Genomic DNA, 19612 nt, shown 5'->3' with positions numbered 1-19612 from the left:
TTAAGGGCCAGATCCTTTTCTGGTATAAAAAGATTCAGCTTCATCAGTTTCAGGGAAACAGTGGAAACTTATATCATTCAGTTGAGAATCTGACTATGATCGGCAGCATAAGCAATCACTTAAAACTCGGTGGCACATATTTCATCTACTTTGGGTGACAGCCATAAGGTGAATGTTTTAAATTCTGACATGGCATAGCCTTTCTTTTGAGATCTGTGGTGTGATTTTAAAGGAGATGAGATAAAAGCCGTGCCTCTCCAAAGGCACCTTTTCTCTGATGTTAAAGGAAACAATGTAAAAATATGCCCACTAAATAAATCATCAGGGACTTTAAGAATAGATCACATCCTTCTGTCTTAAAACTTGTAATACAACTCAAGATGTTCACCTTAATTCAGTTTCTTTTGTTCAGCAATTTTTCCGTACAAGGAGGCATACGTAGAGAAGGCAAGTCTGGAGGAGACACCCCATCAGAAGATGTTCCAGCCAAAAGAGACACAAAGCTCCTCTTTTGACTTCTGGCACTTTCAGAAGTTTAACCCTTGTTGATCCCTCTCATATTTCCAAGGAGGAGATGGTGGAGAAAAGGCTGAGGGCTGGTATTTTGCTGAATGTGAATACCAGTGACCTGTTAATATATCTGGCTCTGTAGAATAGCCTCTGGTTTTTTAAATACCTTAGTCAACATAGTGGAAATACTATGCTGATTTGGCTTCTGCTGCTCTAGGATGAATTTTCAGTAACATTTGTCTTCAATTTGCATGCACGTAAGCACGTAGAATGGTGGAGGGAAGCACAGGCTGGCACTACGGGCTTTTAAAGGCTATGTCTGAAGTTGCAGCAGGTTGCATCTATAGAAAAATAAAATACCCCCAACTCAAGAACTCCTGGCAAGTCCATCTACAGTACTAAACTCTAAGGTTGAAATGCTATGACTTCAGTGCAAATAGTAGGCACTGAAGTCATAGCTATGGCCCCCTAGGCCCCTGCTGTGGTAAGTGGAGAGAGAAAGCAACATCTCCAGAGACTGGTTCACAGCGTAGGCAGGATGAATCACCCACCCACGCCTGAGAACTGAAGGGTGACAGCTCTTTTATCTTTCTCATTAGTCCAGTGCCCACAGTTAGATGAGTTGAGTCTAGGCTTTAAATATTTGTGGCATGTAGCTGTAATAAGACACAAGTGCACAAATTGAGCCAGATGGCACAGCCTCCTGAACACTTTGCATAGCCATTGCTGTGAGGAGAATGCTTCTTTATCCCCAGATGACTTGCTCAATGATCCCCTTATGTGCAGATGTGAGGAGTGACATTTACCCAAAATGAGAATATTTTCAAATGTCAAGAAGCTTTATTTTTAATGTGTTAAACCATATAAATTCCCAAGATAATATACTTCACAACTGAAATAAGACTAATTAGTAGGAAGGTAATGAGAGACCATTCACAGAGGTTACACCCCAAGGTCTGGTCGCTGCTATGGAAAACATGGGAGAGGGGTAAAAACTGCAGTCTGCTTTGTTCCTGTAGAACTGGCATGTACAGTTGTTAATTAACCTCAGCAAGGGCAACTTTAGAATGGCAAAATGAGGAGAAAATTGTTAAGGGACTATGAACTTTGCCTTTCCTCTCTCTCCCCTTTGCCTCCTGTCAGTGGCCCTGGGCTGGCATGAGCTCCTTACTGCTCCACCAACCCGCCCCTGCATCCACAGCAGGGCTGGGGCTCCATCCAGCTTTCCCTGCATGATGGCTACACGCTTGGAAACTCAGATTCAAATGCTTTTTTCCAGGAAAAGCTGAAGGGCTACTGGAACACCACAGAATTCCTTTTGGCATAGATCATCAAGGTTATGTAGGTCTCTGACTCCTTTTTAACTGAGAATCAATTGCCCATCTGCAAAAGTAGAAAATGGCACTTCTTTACTCTGTAGTATTGGAAGTGTAAGTCTGTTATGAGTTTTTGAGCAGTTGCGTACAAAAGTACGGAGAGTTGTGTGAGGACTTAAGACAGACCATTGAATTAGGCTGCCATCAGTGACAGCAGAAGCGGAAGCTATTGTACTGACTCCATGGTAAAGGATCCAAATGGCAAATTTATGCTCTGGGTTACTTAAGCTTGAATAGAAGTACGAGGTCTCATTCTAAACTCATCTGAATTAATAGGATCTTTCCCTTGACTTTAACAAGCTTCTATATTGAGCTGAAAGTTGAACCTTGAAATGAAACCTTGGCATGCAAGTAGCTGAGACTTTAAAAGCATGAATTTACAGTTTGTCAAAATATCAAGGAGATACTGCTGATGAAACAACATCTGTGCTGTGTACTAAATCATAATGTACTTATCGAAACACAGACAACTCTTTTAAAAGAAAAGACCTATTGAAAACCAGGCCCATACTAAACAAGGGTCATCCATTTACACAGCTTTGAACAGTCACAACTTACACCTGAACAGCTACAGACTCTCTTGTATCATTCAAAATGCTTGAGGCAAATGCGTCTGAAGGAACGTACAGTCAAATCAGTGCTCCCTGCAAAAGAAGCATCTGTGTCTGTATACTGATTGAAGGAGCTGTATGGAGAGGGAACAAAATGATGAGCTGAGGAGATGCGGTAACTGAAGTATAACTGATGAGAAGTCAAATAAGATTTAAAAAAAAAAAAAAAGAAAAGAATAGCACTGATGTCAGCTGTCAAAAAAGAAAAAAAAAATATGAACAAGGAGGTGTAATGAGAAAATAGGTATGTTGCAAGTAACAGAATTTGAGCACTGTGCCAATCTGAAGTTGATCAGACCATTGTGGAGAAAAATCATAGACAAGGTGCCAGGGAAGAATTTCTTCTCCGTTTCCTCTCAAAACTTAAGTTTTACAGATCTGCTCTCTTTATCATTTTATTCTTAATCCAGTGTTCTTAAGTATGTGCATTAATTGTGCATCAGCTACCTTTGAATTTTTCACTAGCCTAATTACTCTTAGAATTTTGCTCATGTTTAGCATAAACTTTTCCTTCATTTGCTTATGGCCATTAATTCTTTTTTCTATTGTCTTCTGAGACTTGGTGTAATTTCCTTCCTTCATTTACATTGTTACCTTGAAGATATTTACAGGCTATGCTCATTTTCCTCCTGAGGTTTACCTTTTCCCCTGTGTTGTCTTTTCAGTTCCTTTCTTTTTTCTTCTCTTTCCCTAATTTGTATGTTCCTCTTCTTTTTTTATCACCAGTACAGCTAAGCACTTTGACTAATTTTACATGTGATCTTTTTCTCATATGTTTAAGGCTAATAGTTTAGTAGCAGAACCAACCTTAAAATGCTGTGAGGGACATTTCCACAAAAATACTGCACAATATTCTCTCTTTTATCATGCTGTTTTGTGCTTTTAATGTCCATCAGCAGCAAACTTCTTGTACTGCTAAGCCAGCTACTGTGGTTGCACAGAAAAAAGTAAAATAAATCTGTAGCCTTCAGATTTAGGACTTTATATTCCCATTGCTTTAATTTCTCACTGGTGCATATCCTATTTGCTAGCTGCCCATACTTACCTAGGTCCTGCATAACTTGTGGTACATATAGGAGTCTGGTGTGTGCATTTGAACAAGCAGGCGGAGTCTGTGCTCTGCAATTAAAATGCAAGAATGTCATTCTGTGTGTGTGTCCCTCTTTGGATGCTTTTCAATTTAAGAAAGGCCAGGCCAGGTTTACAGCTGCATTTAAGCACATTGTCCTACAATGTAGACATCTAACAGGATTTTCTGAAGTGACTAGGCAGGTTGAGTTCCTAATTCTTCATTTCCTGATTTCACCAGTTTACACCTAAATTCCTTTGGACATCTGCTACCAGTTCCTGGTAAGTTTGCTGAGGTGGGAACTGCCATCTTCTCTGTGCAGTGCTGAGAACAGGAAAGCCCTGCCCTTACCAGTTCCTCAGCAGCACCAACCCGAAAATGCCTAGCAGCAGCTGAAGAAAACCAGAGTGATGCCAAGGGGCCACGCAGTGAGAATTAATTAAGTAAAAGGAGCCAAGCAAAAAGACACCATGCAATCAGTTCATCTGATGACGAGAGCGTAAAGAGCTAATGAGCAGAAACATCTTGCTTAGCAATTCAAGATGAGGCATCATCTTCCCGTTCATTGCAGATAGACTGATTAAAAATATCCCCAAATAAAGAAATGGGTTGGATGTGTTAAACGGGCAAGGATATACTTTTCCTTCTGATCTCTGGCCTCATGTTTGTTTCTAGAGATTACCTAACAGAGGGACAGCTGCAGTCTGAGAGTGTGCCTGCACTGGCGGTACGGCGCCAGGGAATCTCGAGTCTGTCAGGAAAATAAATATGTATAGCAACCCACCAGCTCCAGAAGATGCAGCTCCTTCACCCCGAACCCCCTGTTGTCACTGGCTGCTGTCAACCGGAGGGTTTGGTTTCAATGTTGTGAGAAACCTTAGGCAATTTCACACAATGCAAGTGAGAAAATGACAGCCCTCTGATGATGTAGCCAGTTTTCCTGATCAGAGTGATTGTATGAGAGCGCTGTACTTAGTTATATTGATTTGTCTCTGAGAGCTCTTTCTGCCACATAAATCTCATCGAAAATCTTTAAAGATCTTGCCCCAGAAGGCCACTATGTTTTCTTTCTCAGTAAAAAGAAGCAGAGCCAGGAATTAATTCCTCAAAGTTTCAACTAGAATGGTCCATTTATGAGGCAGGTCTGAATGCGTATCTATTTTACATTTTGAAAAATTTAAAAACAGCACTGCACTTTATGATTAACCTTCACATCTAAGCAGTACTACAAAGAGCTGTATCTATCTCTTCTCCCTTTTTTTCTTAGTTTGAGAGGCTTGAATAAAGAAAATCACCTTTCTTTTAGATGGGGCAATTTGAAGGAGCATTGTGCTTATTGTAGCTCAAGCCTTAAGTACAATAGGCACCACATTATAAAGACACTATTTGTGCCTCTCTAGTTAAAAAAAACTGATAGTGCTTCCTTGATGCAATTTTTCTCTTAAAGTAAAATAATTTTAAAAATAAATATTTTAAATTAAGAATCAAATCTTTCTACTCAGCCAGAGCTAAGGAAGCAAAAAAATGCACATTCTTACTAATTCTCCATAGAATTATGAATAAGTCTGAGTCATAAACGATGTCTTTATGCCTGGCAGACTCATTTCTTCTGGTGTATATAAAAGTAAATATGAGAAAATACAAAAAGTTCAACCTTTTTTTCCCCCTGACAAAAATACTTTTTTGAAAAAGGTAATTATTAAGTCTGAATTATCTGTAACAGAAAGAACCTCTTTGTGTAAATGCATACATGTGTGTTTGTTAGTTTGAAGCTTTTCAGGTACAGAATAGCTTGTATGATGGGGTTATAAAAGTTTCAGTAACACTAAATGTTTCGTACCAGTATTATTTTTTCCTATTTAGTAGCCTGGTAAATTATTCCTTGGCTTGCACTGTTGCTCTGCGCAAATGCAGCTGTCTGTCCACAGATTGTAATAGGAGACTAGGGACTTCATTTCTTTCTCCTTGGTTTTTTTTTTTTGCTTCTAAACAAACCAACACCAAGACCTTCTACAACTAATATATGCCAAAGTGTAACTTACTTATTCTAACTGTGCAGCCCAGTGCAACTTAAATATAATTACTGCCCAGCAAACAAAGCTAACTTCATAAAACCAGTGAATTCAAAAAACAGTGAATTTATTCTCAAAACTTCTTTGTCTGAGTATTCTGATATTATGGCAAATGACTTGAAGTTGCTACAGAAAATGAATGAGAATTTTAACAGTAAAGCAGCAGGGTTTTTAAGGACTGGAACAAACAGCATATTAGCATGTGATTTTGGTATATACCTAGTTCCAGATATTTGCTGTGCACAGCTTTATGATAAAGATTTTCAGAGTGAAACGTATAAAAAATGACTCAAAGGGATGATGGAAAATACAGAAAACACATTCCTTAAAAAGATTGTTCTGGTCTTCAGAAGTATGGAAGTGTTTTTTCAAGGAACAGTTCAGACTGACTAGAGTTTTTTTGAATCTTTGTCCCAGAGTTGAAAATCTTGCCCAGATTTATACATATTTTTTGTTTTATATACTGGGACTAGTGCCTTTAGTTTCAGTGAACTGACAGACTGAATAATAGTAAAATAAGAAAAAATTCAAAGTCAGATTCTGAGCCCCCATCAGGTTCTAGAAACCAACTCAATGGTTTTTGGAGCACTCCTGATTTCTGAGTTCCCCTTGGTCAGCTCTTGTGTGACTGCAATATAAATGGTTCAGGTTTATGGGAGAGATTTAAGCATGTCTGCTAATCCCTTGTGACAGTCCAAGTTATATTTCTGTCAGAAGCAGCATTTCTCCAGCTGACCCTCAGCACCCCTTTACATTTCCTGCACTATCAACCCCTTTTGTCCTTAGACAGGTAAACACAGACAGACTCCTGTCTCCCTTTTCCATGGCTGGTGCTAAGGAGATGGCTGGGTAGGAAGAGCTGGCCACTGTTTTCATAGGGAAAAGGGCTTCCTAAAGCTACTTTTTGGGCTTTCCTTTCAGTGTTGAAAGAATGCTATTTACATCTCACTTTCCTGCACTCAACTTCCTGTCCTCCTGCACCTCCCCCGCCCCGAAAAAAAACCCAAAAAAACATGTGCCTTATTTGCTAAGCAGCCTAGAAAGAGTTCTGGTGGCCTCTGACTCACTGCTGTCTCAAAGAGACTGGGCAGTGAGAAGGCAGTCTAAGTGGACAGTGTTTTCCCTTGAGGAATCAAAATATCTTCTGGAGTTTGGATTTTCTCACTTCATCGCTACACTAGCTCCAGCGATGACAGGAATAACTTTTGTGCTGGCATTACTGCACATACAGAAAAAGTCTTCTAAACATTATCAATGATTAAAAGGTACCTAGTGAGTGTTCAGAACCACGTACATCAGCCGAGCTTGAATGGTCCATTCACACTTGCAGGGGTGAAGCAGAGTGTGGGCTAAGTATGAAGCAGGGTTTTAAAAGACAAGATGGAGTATGATGATAAGACTAAATAATCATTATCATAGCAGTTTTATATGTATTTAGTCAGTATATAATGTGTTTATGAATGTATGTAGGATATTCAGAGCATGAAAGGAAGGAGACTCAAGAACAATAGCTGAATGAAAGAAAAGTTTGCAGCTCAGCTTTGGTCCAGCTGGTCTAGAGGCTGGGTGTGCAGGAGGGATGGTCAGAGCTGGCACAAGCAAGTGCTGCCTGCAGCAGGGATATTACCTTCCAATGGAGAGAAATTGACAGAGAGAAGAGACACAGATGACAGGATTTGATGATGTCTCAGCTGACCTGCAACAAGGGGTTGTTTTGGTTTTTTGCAAGGTAGTTGTTAACAGGCTGAAGTCTTGGCACAATGTTTTATATGTTCTATATATTATGATCCTCCTGCCAGAGATCTTTGTTTGCATGTGGTTCTTTGATTTCGTAGTCCTCAGGAGAGACACCTATAATCTGAATCCCTTTGTTCTCTGCTGCACTTCGTTCTGGTCATCAAAGTGTTAACCTGCATTGTCTTTTGGTAGTCCCATTTCACCCCTGCCAGAATCAATGATAAAATTCTGGCTGCACAAGTGAGCAAGCCCATGGGCCAGATGGATATTTGGTATCAAGACATTTGGAAGAATCTTTCTGCAATAAAGAGTTATATGAAGAATTTGCTCTAAAGTACCAATCTCTTGTCTCCAGGGCATTTGTAATCAATATTATATTACAGGCTGATTAAATACCAAGATATTAGAACGGTGAATCTCAAAGTGTAGTTTTGACTTTTCTTTGTTACTCAAAAACAACTGTAGAAATTGTTTAGAGAAATGTTGACAATACTAGAAAACAGCAAAATCAAAATAGCTTCATAGTTACTACTTCTGAACACCAGAATTCAGCAAGGGGAAAGCAGTTGTCATTGGATTGGCACCTGGCAGATGCCGTAGCTGGGCAGAATACTATAACCTTCTGAGCTATTTTGCCTGTTTATCCTGTGCTCTGTGCAAGTAGATAGTAGAATGTGTGGAATAATGTCTACACATAGTTTCTTAGACTAGTATCCAGAGTGCCTATAAAAGGTGGATGTGTCTCAGAAAGCTGGTGGCATCCATGGGAAGCCAAACAGAAAGGTTGAAATCTGTTGTCTTCACAGATGTCAAATAAGGGGTGTGTCTGGGAAACTGTAGATTTGATGCATTTGACAAAAAAATGGAAAAGCACAAGAAAAAACGCCATGAGAAGATGCACAGCTAACCCAGCCGTTATTTGGACCATTAACAGCTGACGTGACCCTCTTGTCACTGGGTTCCTTTTATCCCTTTAGTCTTTCTGCCTTTGATAATAGATACTAGGTTCATGTCCATCTGAACATGAGTGATAAAGGCTGGGACTGGTGTGAGAAGGCAGCAGAGAGAACCTGGCTCTTTGTTCCAACTGTAAAAAAGTTTGGCCACCAAAATACCCAACAGCAGCAAAGCAAAGGTGCACCTAGCTGTTTTTAATTCTGACAATGACACCTTGATATGTGGGGGAGAAAAGTACACAGAATGAGTGTACCTTCTGGGAGCTCACAGCAAACAGGCTTATAGGAATGCTGTGTCAGAGACTAAGCCAGAGAGTTAGACCCCCCCCCTTTCTCCTTCTCTCCCTGCACCGGCTTCCTCACTCTTTTGCATACCAGAGCTCAGTCTCCTTTTCAATGTCTCATTACTAAAGTTTAGGTTTGTTCTTTGGGGGCATTTTTGGTTTTATTTTATTTTATTAAAGGAGGTTTGAGAGTTTGTTTGTTCTAATAAGCTGGAGCTGTAATTGGGAAATGGGTTAAGCCTGCTTCCAATTAAGATAATTGACGTGAAATACCCAATTGCATCTTAAGAGAGAGAGAGAGAGAAATAAGTTCCCCAGCTGAGTTGTAGAAGAGACCAGCTTTGTCTAACAAGGTAGGTAGAAGCAGATGTTTAGAAAAACATGTAAAAGCAATCAGGAGGGGATTTATTCATTTGTTTATTAATTAAGATGCATGCATGAGCAGACAGCAAGCAAAGTTCTGAGTTAAGAAAGGCAAAGTTCCAGCAGGGAGTGCAAAGAAAGCTGTATACAGGTGATTTTTTAAAAATGCAAAGAAAGCTGTATACAGGTGATTTTTTTAAAAAAAATTTTTTTTACTTTTTTTTTTTTTAAATAAAGGAAGACCTACCCCAAAGCTTTTTTGAAGATGCAGGTCAGCATGTTCCCTTGCATACAGTCTTCCTGACTACGTTCCCCTGGTCACAGTAAGTCTCTTCTCTTTCACTTGTATAAAGTAACATATGTGATAAGGTTCTATCAAGACCATGAGTAGCTCCACTGCTGGTGAAAATATACATGGGTTTGTGCCCTCTGTGGCTTGCCAAGGTTAAACAATGACTAGTGAGTTCTGGAGCGATTCTGAAGTTGTGAGTGACTGAGGACTTCTGACAATGCTGATGTTTGCTTTCTAATTTGTGGGGAGTAAGGAAAGTGCAATCAGCTTTTCTGCTGGACAGTCAGAGATGCTTGGGGATCTGACGTGGGGACAGACAGCTACTGAAAACCAATTAGTTTGTGTGGTCAGTTTGGAGAAAAGAAAATTTAGAGTCTGGGTATTGGCTAGGCAGCTGGCTGTACTTAAAACAGGGAAAGATGTTGCCATGGTTTCTGCTGGGATGGGATTGACTTTCTTGCTAGCAGTTGGTGCAGTGTTATGTTTTGGATTTGGGATGAAAATAGCGTTGGTAGCACACTGATGTTTTTGGTTGTTGCTAAGCCATCAAGGCCTTTTCTGCTCCTCACGCTACCCTGCCAGTGAGTAGGCTTGGGGTGCATAAAAGTTTGGGGGGAGACACAGCTGGGACAGCTGACCCCAACTGACCAAAGGGATATGCCAAGCTGTATGATGTCATGCTCAGCATGTAAAGCTGGAGGAGAAAGAAGAGGGAAGGGAGCAGACATTCAGAATGATGGTGTTTGTCTTCTCAAGAACCCATTATGTGTGATGGAGCCCTGCTTTCCTGGAGATGGCTGAACACCTCATGGGAAGCAATGAATGAATTCCTTGTTTTGCTTTGCTTGCGTGCGTGGCTTTGCTTTTCTTACTAAACTGTTTTTATCCCAACCCACGAGTATGTTTTCTCACTTTTACTCTTCTGATTCTCTCCCCCATCCCAACCAGGGGGAGTGAGTTTAAATCTTCCCTCTTTTAGTTTTAAGCCTTTACACTGCCCTGTTGCAATAGGCGCGGCTAAAAAGTCTGTCCCCATCTTTCCTGCAGGCCCCCCTTTAAGTATCGAAGGGCTGCAATAAGGTCTCCCTGGAGCCATCTCTTCTCCAGGCTGAACAACCCCAACTCAGCCTTGTCCTCATGGAAGAAGTGCTCCATCCCCTTCCCTTCCATAGCAACGGTGATGTGCCTGGGTTGGAGGATGGCCAGGGCATTGCTGTTTTCTGTGCTGTTGTACTGGACTGGCTGGAACTCCAGTGCCAGCTCGAGTGGAAACAACTCTGCAGACACTGAGGTCAGTGAAGGAAGGAGGGGGAGGAGGTGCTTTAGGTGCTGGAGCAGAGATTCCCCTGTAGCCAGTGGTGATTCTCCAGGCTGAACAACCCCAACTCAGCCTTGTCCTCATGGAAGAAGTGCTCCATCCCCTTCCCTTCCATAGCAACGGTGATGTGCCTGGGTTGGAGGATGGCCAGGGCATTGCTGTTTTCTGTGCTGTTGTACTGGACTGGCTGGAACTCCAGTGCCAGCTCGAGTGGAAACAACTCTGCAGACACTGAGGTCAGTGAAGGAAGGAGGGGGAGGAGGTGCTTTAGGGGCTGGAGCAGAGATTCCCCTGTAGCCAGTGGTGAAGGCAGGCTGTTCCCCTGCAGCCCATGGAGCTTAGTGCATGCTGAAAGGAAGGGACCCAGGTTGAGGCAGTTAGTGAAGAACTGCAGCCTGTGGGTGGGATCGCACACCAGAGCAGGACAAGAGTGTGAGAAGTCCTCCCCCTGAAGAGGAAGGAGTGGCAGAAATGTGTGATAAACTGACTGCAACCTCTGTTCCCCATCCACCTGTGCTGCTCAGGTCAGGGTGGGAGGTAGAGAAGTCAGGAGTAAAGTTGAACCTGAGATTTGAGCTGCATGTTATGGGAATCACTACAGCAGGAAGCCCTTGTTGCTAGCCAGGCTAGGAGCAAGGGGAGGAGTTCATTGCAATTTTAAACTCTATAACCTGGCCCAAATAGACCAGGCGTGGAGATTGTAATGGATATACCTTTTGTAAGACACGATTTGAGCTGTATATTATAGGAATTGCTATAGCAAGAATCACCTGAATCAATGGAGGACAAACCTTACAAGAAGCAGTGCCAGTGCAAAAGTGACCCAACCTTAGCTGGCTTTGGTGCCTGGTAACGCTGCACAACACCAGACACCATCTCTCCTCCCCTGAAAGACTGTTATGACAGATAGAGGCAAAAGTCATGGATTAAATGAACTCAATGGACATTTTGTGGACAGTTATGGACATTTTACAGATATTTCACAGGGGTGATCCGTGAACTAAAGGAATGATATCTGTGTATTATATCAAAGGATGGGAAGGGGGGTGATGGTTAATGGGGATGTATTGGGTAGTGTGGGACCTGAGCACATTAAATGAACTCAATGGACATTTTGTGGACAGTTATGGACATTTTACAGATATTTCACAGGGGTGATCCGTGAACTAAAGGAATGATATCTGTGTATTATATCAAAGGATGGGAAGGGGGGTGATGGTTAATGGGGATGTATTGGGTAGTGTGGGACCTGAGCACAATGTAAATGGTATGGAATAAGGGGTGGAGAATGTCATGGTTTTGTCTGGGATGAGGTTGACTTTCTTGCTAGCAGGTTGGAGAGTCAAAATTTGGGTTGTGATCATAGGCTAATATCCTCCTTATAGTAAGAGTCACTAAATGATATCTTCTGAAATTGTATCATACTTTTTGGGAGGCCTCACTGATTGCAGACTAGTGATCCTACTGCTCTTACAACATGTTGCAAGCCAGACGATTACAAAAGGCATATGAAAAACTAAGCCAATTTAACAGCGTCTGAAAGTGATTGCAAAGTCTTTTTGAAGGCTTATCTTTATGATAGTTTTGTAAATACAAACCATAGATTGAGAGAAGTAGAAAAAAAAAAAACAAGTTAGAAAAAACGATTTATTAAGTAGTATCATATAAATAACTTGTTACAAAAATCAATTTGCAAAAAGGCAAATTCACTCTGTCTGTGAGAAATTGTTGTTCAAATTGGTTTCTCATTAAATCCTTAAATTTCATTTCCCCCTGCCCCCCACCCCCAAAAGAGAAGCCAGTACAGTGAACAGGAAATATAAGGGACGGAGTGCACACTTGCCATCTGACCACAACAAATTGCCCATGCACGCTGCAGAAGAGATAGTAATTCCAGCACGGCCCCTTTGCAACACAGGGAAGCTTCTAGGTATAAATCTCTTGGGTGACGAAAAACCTTGTCGTCCGCAAACGTTCCTCTGGGCTGAGCAGTGACCACATCCACCGGATGCTGAGGGTCCCTGGCACAACCAGGGGCCGACACCGCGAGAGACTGTGTGGCTGGAGCATGTCAGCAAGGAAATCTTCCCAGGTGGTGGCATCAGTTTTGATTTATGCTTGGAAGGATTTTTAATTAAAAAAAATCAATACAGAAAAACATTTATTTTAAGGGTTTAAAAATCACAAATCGCAATAGGAGTTTGCCAGATTGATTTTGCTCAGTAACACAGTTAAGATGCACATAGCATTTATTATAAGGCCTTTCTTTTAAGTTTAATTTTTCAAAGCAATGAAAGTAATCACAGAATTAAAACAGTACAGTGATTCTGAAGAGATTTTTATGTGTCAAAATCCAGTACAATTTTGTGTTTGCAGTGTCATTTCTGTGTTGTGTTCACCTGAATGCTTAATAATTCTATACATTTGTTTCTTTAATAAACACTAAAGTAACAGTTAGTAGAAAACTAAAAGCTTATAGAAAGTGTCTCCAGGTATATTTACATAATAGTGCAGTCTCATAGGAAAGGTCAAAAGCCCATAGGAGTGGAGAGGATTTCTCTATACGCTGGACTTATGCCTTACTTGTCAAATCGACTTTGTGGAAGGAGAAATTTGAAGTTAGCAGCTCCTTTTTTTTTTCTTCTTTTTTTTTTTTCATGAAGAAAGCAAAAGACACATGCAGGGAAAAAAACATAAGAACAGGTTCTGTAAAAGCTCCTTTGAAATCCAGTGACTCTATGCATAATGTGACAGCTTTGTGGCTTCTAAGTGCCATGGGCCTGCCTTGCATGTGACTGATTACCTCCCCCCTCCCTCCCCATGCAATTCACTTTCTGTTCTTCCTGAAACTCCCAGTTCTCTGACTCTTGTACTCCCTGTTAACCCCAGTCATGGCTTTCAGATACCTACTGTGGAATTTAACAAACTATTCAGGAAAGTGTTTAGTGCATGACAAATGCAGGTCTGGGCTGAAAAGTGTAACATGGTGAAATGATGGGCAGGGTCAAGATTGTCTCAGCTGTGCTTAAACAAAACTACTGAAGGGAGAGACCGGCATTAAAACATTGCGTTGGCTGCTGTTTTTTTTTCCCCTCCTGGACCAATGCATGAGGCTATAGACATTAAATATGTTTTTGTTCCTCTTTTTTCTTAAGTACAGAAACAATCTCTTAGAAAACAAGTCTTTCTGAAGACTAAACTCAAAATAAAAAACATTGTGGCTTTGGAGGAGGCTGCTGTTTCACAGGTCTAGAGGGGTGGAAAAAACCCTGCCCCTCACAACTTACGATATAGTTCATACTTACTGGAAGTAGCTCTCATTTGACAAGGAGTTCAGACTATGGTGTTAATTGAAACACAAATGGCCAGGGCATGGCAGCATCCAGTTGGGACAGAGGTTTTTTGAAACACTTCAATACTACTTATAGCCAAAGGAAACATGCAGAGATTTAAAACGGATGGTGGCAGGACGAGCTAACACAGTGGTATTCTCAGAGAGTTACCTGCTCAGAATCACTGCCCACAATTCACCCTGCAGAAGTCCATTATGATAGATCTGCTGCAGTAATTTAACATGTTTTAATAATAATAATGACAAAGGGACTTTCTTTCCTAGAAATTTGCATGGAAATGACCTGGATTTAATGTAGTTGGTCTGAAAAAGATGATGTCTTTCTTCCTATCCATGCAAATCTCCCTTTGGCTACTGTAGGAAACCTGGAAGTGTTAGAAGTGACTATGCACTGTTGTCCTTGCTCAACATGAGTAAGTCTGATTTTGAAGCACAGCCAGCTTCCAGTGTTCATTATTTCCCTTCTTTTTATTCATACTGCACGTGTGCAGGCACACATTCTCAAAGCCATTTCTCCCTGCTCTACTTTTTTATGACCATTCTGCTTTTTGCAATACTAAAAATTTTCAGTAAATTGTTTTTTGTGGGGTTTTTGTTTGTTTTGGGGCAGAGAAATGGATATGTTGTGCCTTGTAATGTAGCCTGCTACTTCCAAAACTGGATCTCTGGGAGGTTGCCTCTCCCATTCACATTTAACAGCCAGGAAACACCTGTCTATAGAATGAAGTAAGATCTAACAACTAATGAAATTTAAAAAAAAAGTCAGAAAAATATACCTGTTTCTTAGGATAAATTTTTTTAAAAATGGTGTTGGTACAAGTGAAGTGTTCCTCTTCTACTCAGAATTTTTCCCAGATTTTTTTTTTTTAACAAAAAATAACTGAAACACACAGACAACTTGTTTTTCTCATTGTTAGACAGCATGTCTGTCAACATCAGCTTTGGGAACGCATCCCAGTCTTGTGGTACTGTCAGTAGAGCCCCGTGGAACCCCCCGAATTCCTTTTTCAGAGCTTGCTGCAAGTTTCTCCCTCAGCTCTCTTAAAAGCACCTGTCTACACAGAGACATGTCCTGGCACAACTGCAGTTGGAGATACGTGCTGCCGTGGGATGGTATAGTTTTTAACCTGAAATGATCATTATTCTGGAGTAAAAAAATTCCTTTTTCTGGAATAAAGTGGCTGGTTTGGGAGCTGGGATGGAATAGTTGTACTAGAAACCTTATTCCATTTCAAGTGCAGAGATATGACTGTTCTGCAGTAGCAAGCCTGCAAACATCTCCTGTGTAAACATGCCTCTGTATCATGATAACTCCACTGAAGTCCTTGGTATCTTTGAATAGGTCCTCTGCTGTTAGATCAGATGTTTTTCCTAATTAAAAGCCAACTGCGTTGCTCATCTCTCTACCTGGCTTAGCTAAACTTCCTAATAATATTTCTTCTTCTCAAATAGGTGTGGTTGCAAGAAGAGCAGGCTTAAAACAGCCTTCAAACACACTTCGTAGGCCACAGTCTAACACTTGTTTATCTATAAATGGCAATTCTAGCACTGTGTGAAAGCACTGTTAAATACTCATTTCTATCATCTAGCACGCCGGCATGCAACAAGGTACAAAGAAATACTACTGCAAAGTTTTGTATTCACTGCAATATGGCACTTTCAATATTTAATATGCAGTACTGATTTTATAAATTGCACTTTGTGGTACTGCCAAGCAAGAAGAAAAGACAGTATTGAACTCTTCTTGCTGTGTCAGAAATGCTAAATCTGTCTAATTTGCAGGAAAAAAATAGACCTTAAAATATAGATGCATAAATAAAAATTTGGATGCGAGTTCGCCTAGAATTTCCTTAGAAGAATCCATTTGCTATTCAGGCACCATATTTGTGGTGACATAACATAATTTTATATATAAAATATTTACACAACAGGCATGAGTAGCCACTCTCTATTATTTACTGTGTCACTCAATGGACAAGATAAAACCAGCTTTCAATTCAAATTAAAAAAACGAAAAAAAAAAGTTGAGCTTGGACTGCTACTAACAATCACTAAATCAGACAAAATCACTTTACAAATATAGGAAAGTAGTTACAAGATCAGTGATCCTCCTGTCTTGTTATTTCACCCCAAGTAGTGACTCATGCAAGCTGACCTGCAGGGTGGCCCAGCCCGTTCAGGGTGCAAGGTCTGTCTTCAGTCAAGTGATGGTGTGAGCAGGGCCAAGTAGGTGTGTGGTTTCACAGCCACCTCTGCCATCCCCTCCACACGCAAATCTCTCTCCTCAGGGCCCGAGGAGGGGAAGGGATGGCTTTGGGTGTCCGACTGGACTCTTGAGCTTGAGGTGATTTGCTTGAGGCAACCCCCATGCAACAAGGGGTGAGACACAGGAGTGTGTCAGGGAGCTCTTTGGAAGAGCCCCCCGAGGGGTACGCTGCCTCCACCGACTGTATGAAAGCAGCTGAAGTGAGGGACCTGTGGCAGGTGGTGCTGAGCATCTGCTGCTCCTCCATGTATCTGAAATCCAGATGGTCCCTCCTGTGAGCCAGGTTTCAGACAGGTTGCTTCTTGTATGCTCTGATTTCAAGGAAGCCACGAAGGGCTAGACTTTCCAAGGCTTTTATTATCTTAAATTACTGACAGGAGGGCCTAGTTGTGCCATTGCCATTGTGACAGGTGTGAAAGGCTCAGCCCCAGTGGAGCTGGGCACCTCGCTCTGCTGAACTGAAGCACCCTGAGTGAGAGCTCAGTGACACTGGGGGCTCAGGACCCTTTGAAACTTTGGGCTCCTCCACTCTGAAAACCCATCTAACCTATCGTGCTGGGCACCTGCAAGCCATTAGATGCCTTCCCCTAACTTCCACATGTGCAGTGGTCCCCACCACGAGGGAGTCCTTCCCAGTCTCAGCTGGAACCGCAGCACGGCTCAGAAAACCTGAAATTTATGTCATCATGCTTGTAAAAATCGAATACTCGGGAATCTTACTGCTCTCTTTATTTAACTCTCTAGGAGTAATGAATTCCAGGGATTAATTTTTAATCCCTTTTAATTTTCTGTTTATTAACTTTTTTCCCTTCTCTCTTTATTTTTAGAGTAAATTGGAGCTGTTGTTCAATTTTCAAACTGATTCACAGACGATTCAGGGAAAGGGGAAAATAGATCCATGCCTATAATTCTGGTATTAAATATTGTTTCAAAATTAAATAAATGAGATTAGTTATGTATGAGGTATGTTAAATTTTTTTTTTTTTTTTTTTTTTTTTATGAAAAGGAATTCCTTCTTCCTTGACACAGTGCCATGGGCTGTGTGACTTTGGCACACAGGGTAGCTTTTAGGTGATACGTCCCATGGCAGCCCCTTAATTTTTTCTCCAGATAGCCTCTCCTAATGGCTGGATTTGAAGAGCAGCAATTGTATGCGTTTGACAAACCAACAGAAATGCTGAGTGGTGCACAAGCTATAAAGAAAATTGTTTTGGCCTGAGACTACGGCATCTTCCCCCACCCCGCCCCTGGACAAAAATTAGCTTGGCAAAGCAGATGGACACACAGAGAGAGACTTGTGATTAAAATTTTAACTTTTGTTGAAGTTTTTAACCACCTCGGCTGAGTAGTTTATTTTAAAAAATGAGTTATCGTTATAAACCCCACTTTTCAGGCCACTGGAATGACAATTGATTCTTGCTAACTTGTGCATTCAGGCCTTGAACCTGAAAAGAAAAAGAAAACAACCACCAAAAGCATGAGAAATTGCTTCCTCTGGCAGAATGCCAGTACTTTCCATCTCTAAAGCATTTTCCGAATGACTTATATAATTCTTGCAACATCCTGATGAGGTAGGCATTATTTCCCCACTTTACAGATAGCAGAACTGGGCAGAGAGTCAGTCAGGAAGCCACTCTGGGCATCCAGGCAGGGAAGGTCAGGAGAAGAAAAGCACTCTCTCCTCCTTTGCAGTTGCTCCTTTTGCCCCAAGGGGTGGCAGACACCCTGAGGCTACGACTCCACTCCTGCACATGAGAACAGGCAGGAGGAGGTGGATATGAAAAGCCTGACTCCCACCCACCTCTCCAGCTCAGTGGCCACCACTGAACTGAAGTGCAGGTGGAGGCTGACCAAAGAAGTACACAGCGCAGTTATGATCTGCTCCTTCCTCCACATCATGATCTAATCTGGAGTTGGATTAGATGACTTTCCCCATATCAAAAGGCAAGTCTGGGTTAGAACTGGGAAACCACCAAAGAACTGGATACTGGGTCTAGTGACCACGCACACATGCACGCACGCACATCTCTCCAGCAATGCTAGGTCAGAATATATACATAGCAGTCAATGAACTATATATATGTGTGTGTTAGTATGATTCAGTGCATTGGGGGCAATGGCAAGTTCTAGAAAAACACTTAGATTTCAATTACCATTAGGCCTTTCTACCCTCCTCATGAGTAAAATGCATGTTTCATGTTTTTTCTCAGCTTACTCTACTTGTATAATAAACCTTCATTCCATCACCACTACTTTTGACTATAATACATAGGGTAAACTAGGGTACCTCATTACATTGGGATGTGCAATACACAATCAACAGAGCAGCCATCTGAGCTGAATAGTCTGAATACAAGTAAAAAGAGCAAGTGAGCTTAAACAGTAATATACTCCAATTTACAATATAAGCAGAACAAGTAAAAATATTGCTCCCCATCTGATCCTTTTTTTCCCCTCCACTACTGCCATGCCTGTAAGATTGGCTTGGTAAACTGGATGCACTAAAAAATAAGAATTTTGCCTCTTGGAAGCTCATAAAATGATACTAGAAAAAGTTTTCTGACAGCTGATCCACACAGACTGCAGTCATTAGACAATTTGAACGGGTAGACCAGAGAACCCCTTCGCACAGTTGTGGAGAAGGAAAGAAAATAGCCACTTCACATATCTCAATGCTGTTTCTGAAAATGAGGAAGGGGAAAAAAGAAAAGAAAAGAAAGAAAAAAAGAAAAAGGCAACATATTAAGAGTCTTTGTCACTGTCCATTGCGCCATACATATCTGCCAGCTTTTTAAACCGCGGCCCCCAGTCACTGAGGTAATCGTAGTCCTGATCTCCGTCCGTAGTCACCGACTCCAAGGAGCTGAGGGACTCGGCCACAGAACCATTACCTTCATACGCGTAGGTCGCTAACGAGTCATACGGGGGTGCCGTTGGATCTGTATCATTTTCCTTTAACCTTTGGTTAATGAAATCTCTGACATCCGTGTTATCTCGCGCTGTTGCAGTCCGCCGTGGCATAAAAAGTGTTTCGGGCACAATGTCTCTGCGCAATTTATTATCGTCTATGGCTTCGGGATTCCTCAGTGTGCCGATATCAAATGCCTGGGTGTCTTCCTCTCCACCGCCTTCATCATTATAACTGACAATGTTGTCTCTGATGTCTTCTTTGGAAATAATCAAAGGCTCTTTTTTCCGCTGCCGCCTCAGCGCTGCAAACAGCACCACTGTAACTGGAAACAAAAATAGCAGGGGAAGAGAAAGGGAAAGGTTAATCCCTAACTCTATTAAAACCCAGAAGAAGTGCTGCGCCTCTGCTCGGATTCGAAGTTTTAAAAGATGTTTTGCCAAACTGCAAATGCACACGTCAGGTTCTCAGACTGTGCCTGTGAGTGAGTACCTTGGG

General features: G+C 41.4%; 1 protein-coding gene across 1 annotated transcript in view; it reads right to left on the bottom strand.

Annotated features, from left to right (window-relative positions):
* Positions 1-12736: 12736 nt before the first annotated feature.
* The window catches only part of CDH6 (cadherin 6, type 2, K-cadherin (fetal kidney)), a 106842-nt gene continuing 99966 nt past the window's right edge, over positions 12737-19612 (bottom strand). Inside the window, exon 12 of the mRNA XM_014940961.1 lies at positions 12737-19439. Coding sequence (XP_014796447.1) covers positions 18949-19439 — 491 coding nt within the window. The 3' untranslated portion in view covers positions 12737-18948. The remainder of the gene's footprint in view (positions 19440-19612) is intronic.

This window comes from Calidris pugnax, unplaced genomic scaffold (genome assembly GCF_001431845.1).
Source record: "Calidris pugnax isolate Ruff unplaced genomic scaffold, ASM143184v1 scaffold8, whole genome shotgun sequence".
NCBI lineage: Eukaryota > Metazoa > Chordata > Aves > Charadriiformes > Scolopacidae > Calidris > Calidris pugnax.
This window is presented reverse-complemented; position numbering and strand designations above follow the sequence as displayed.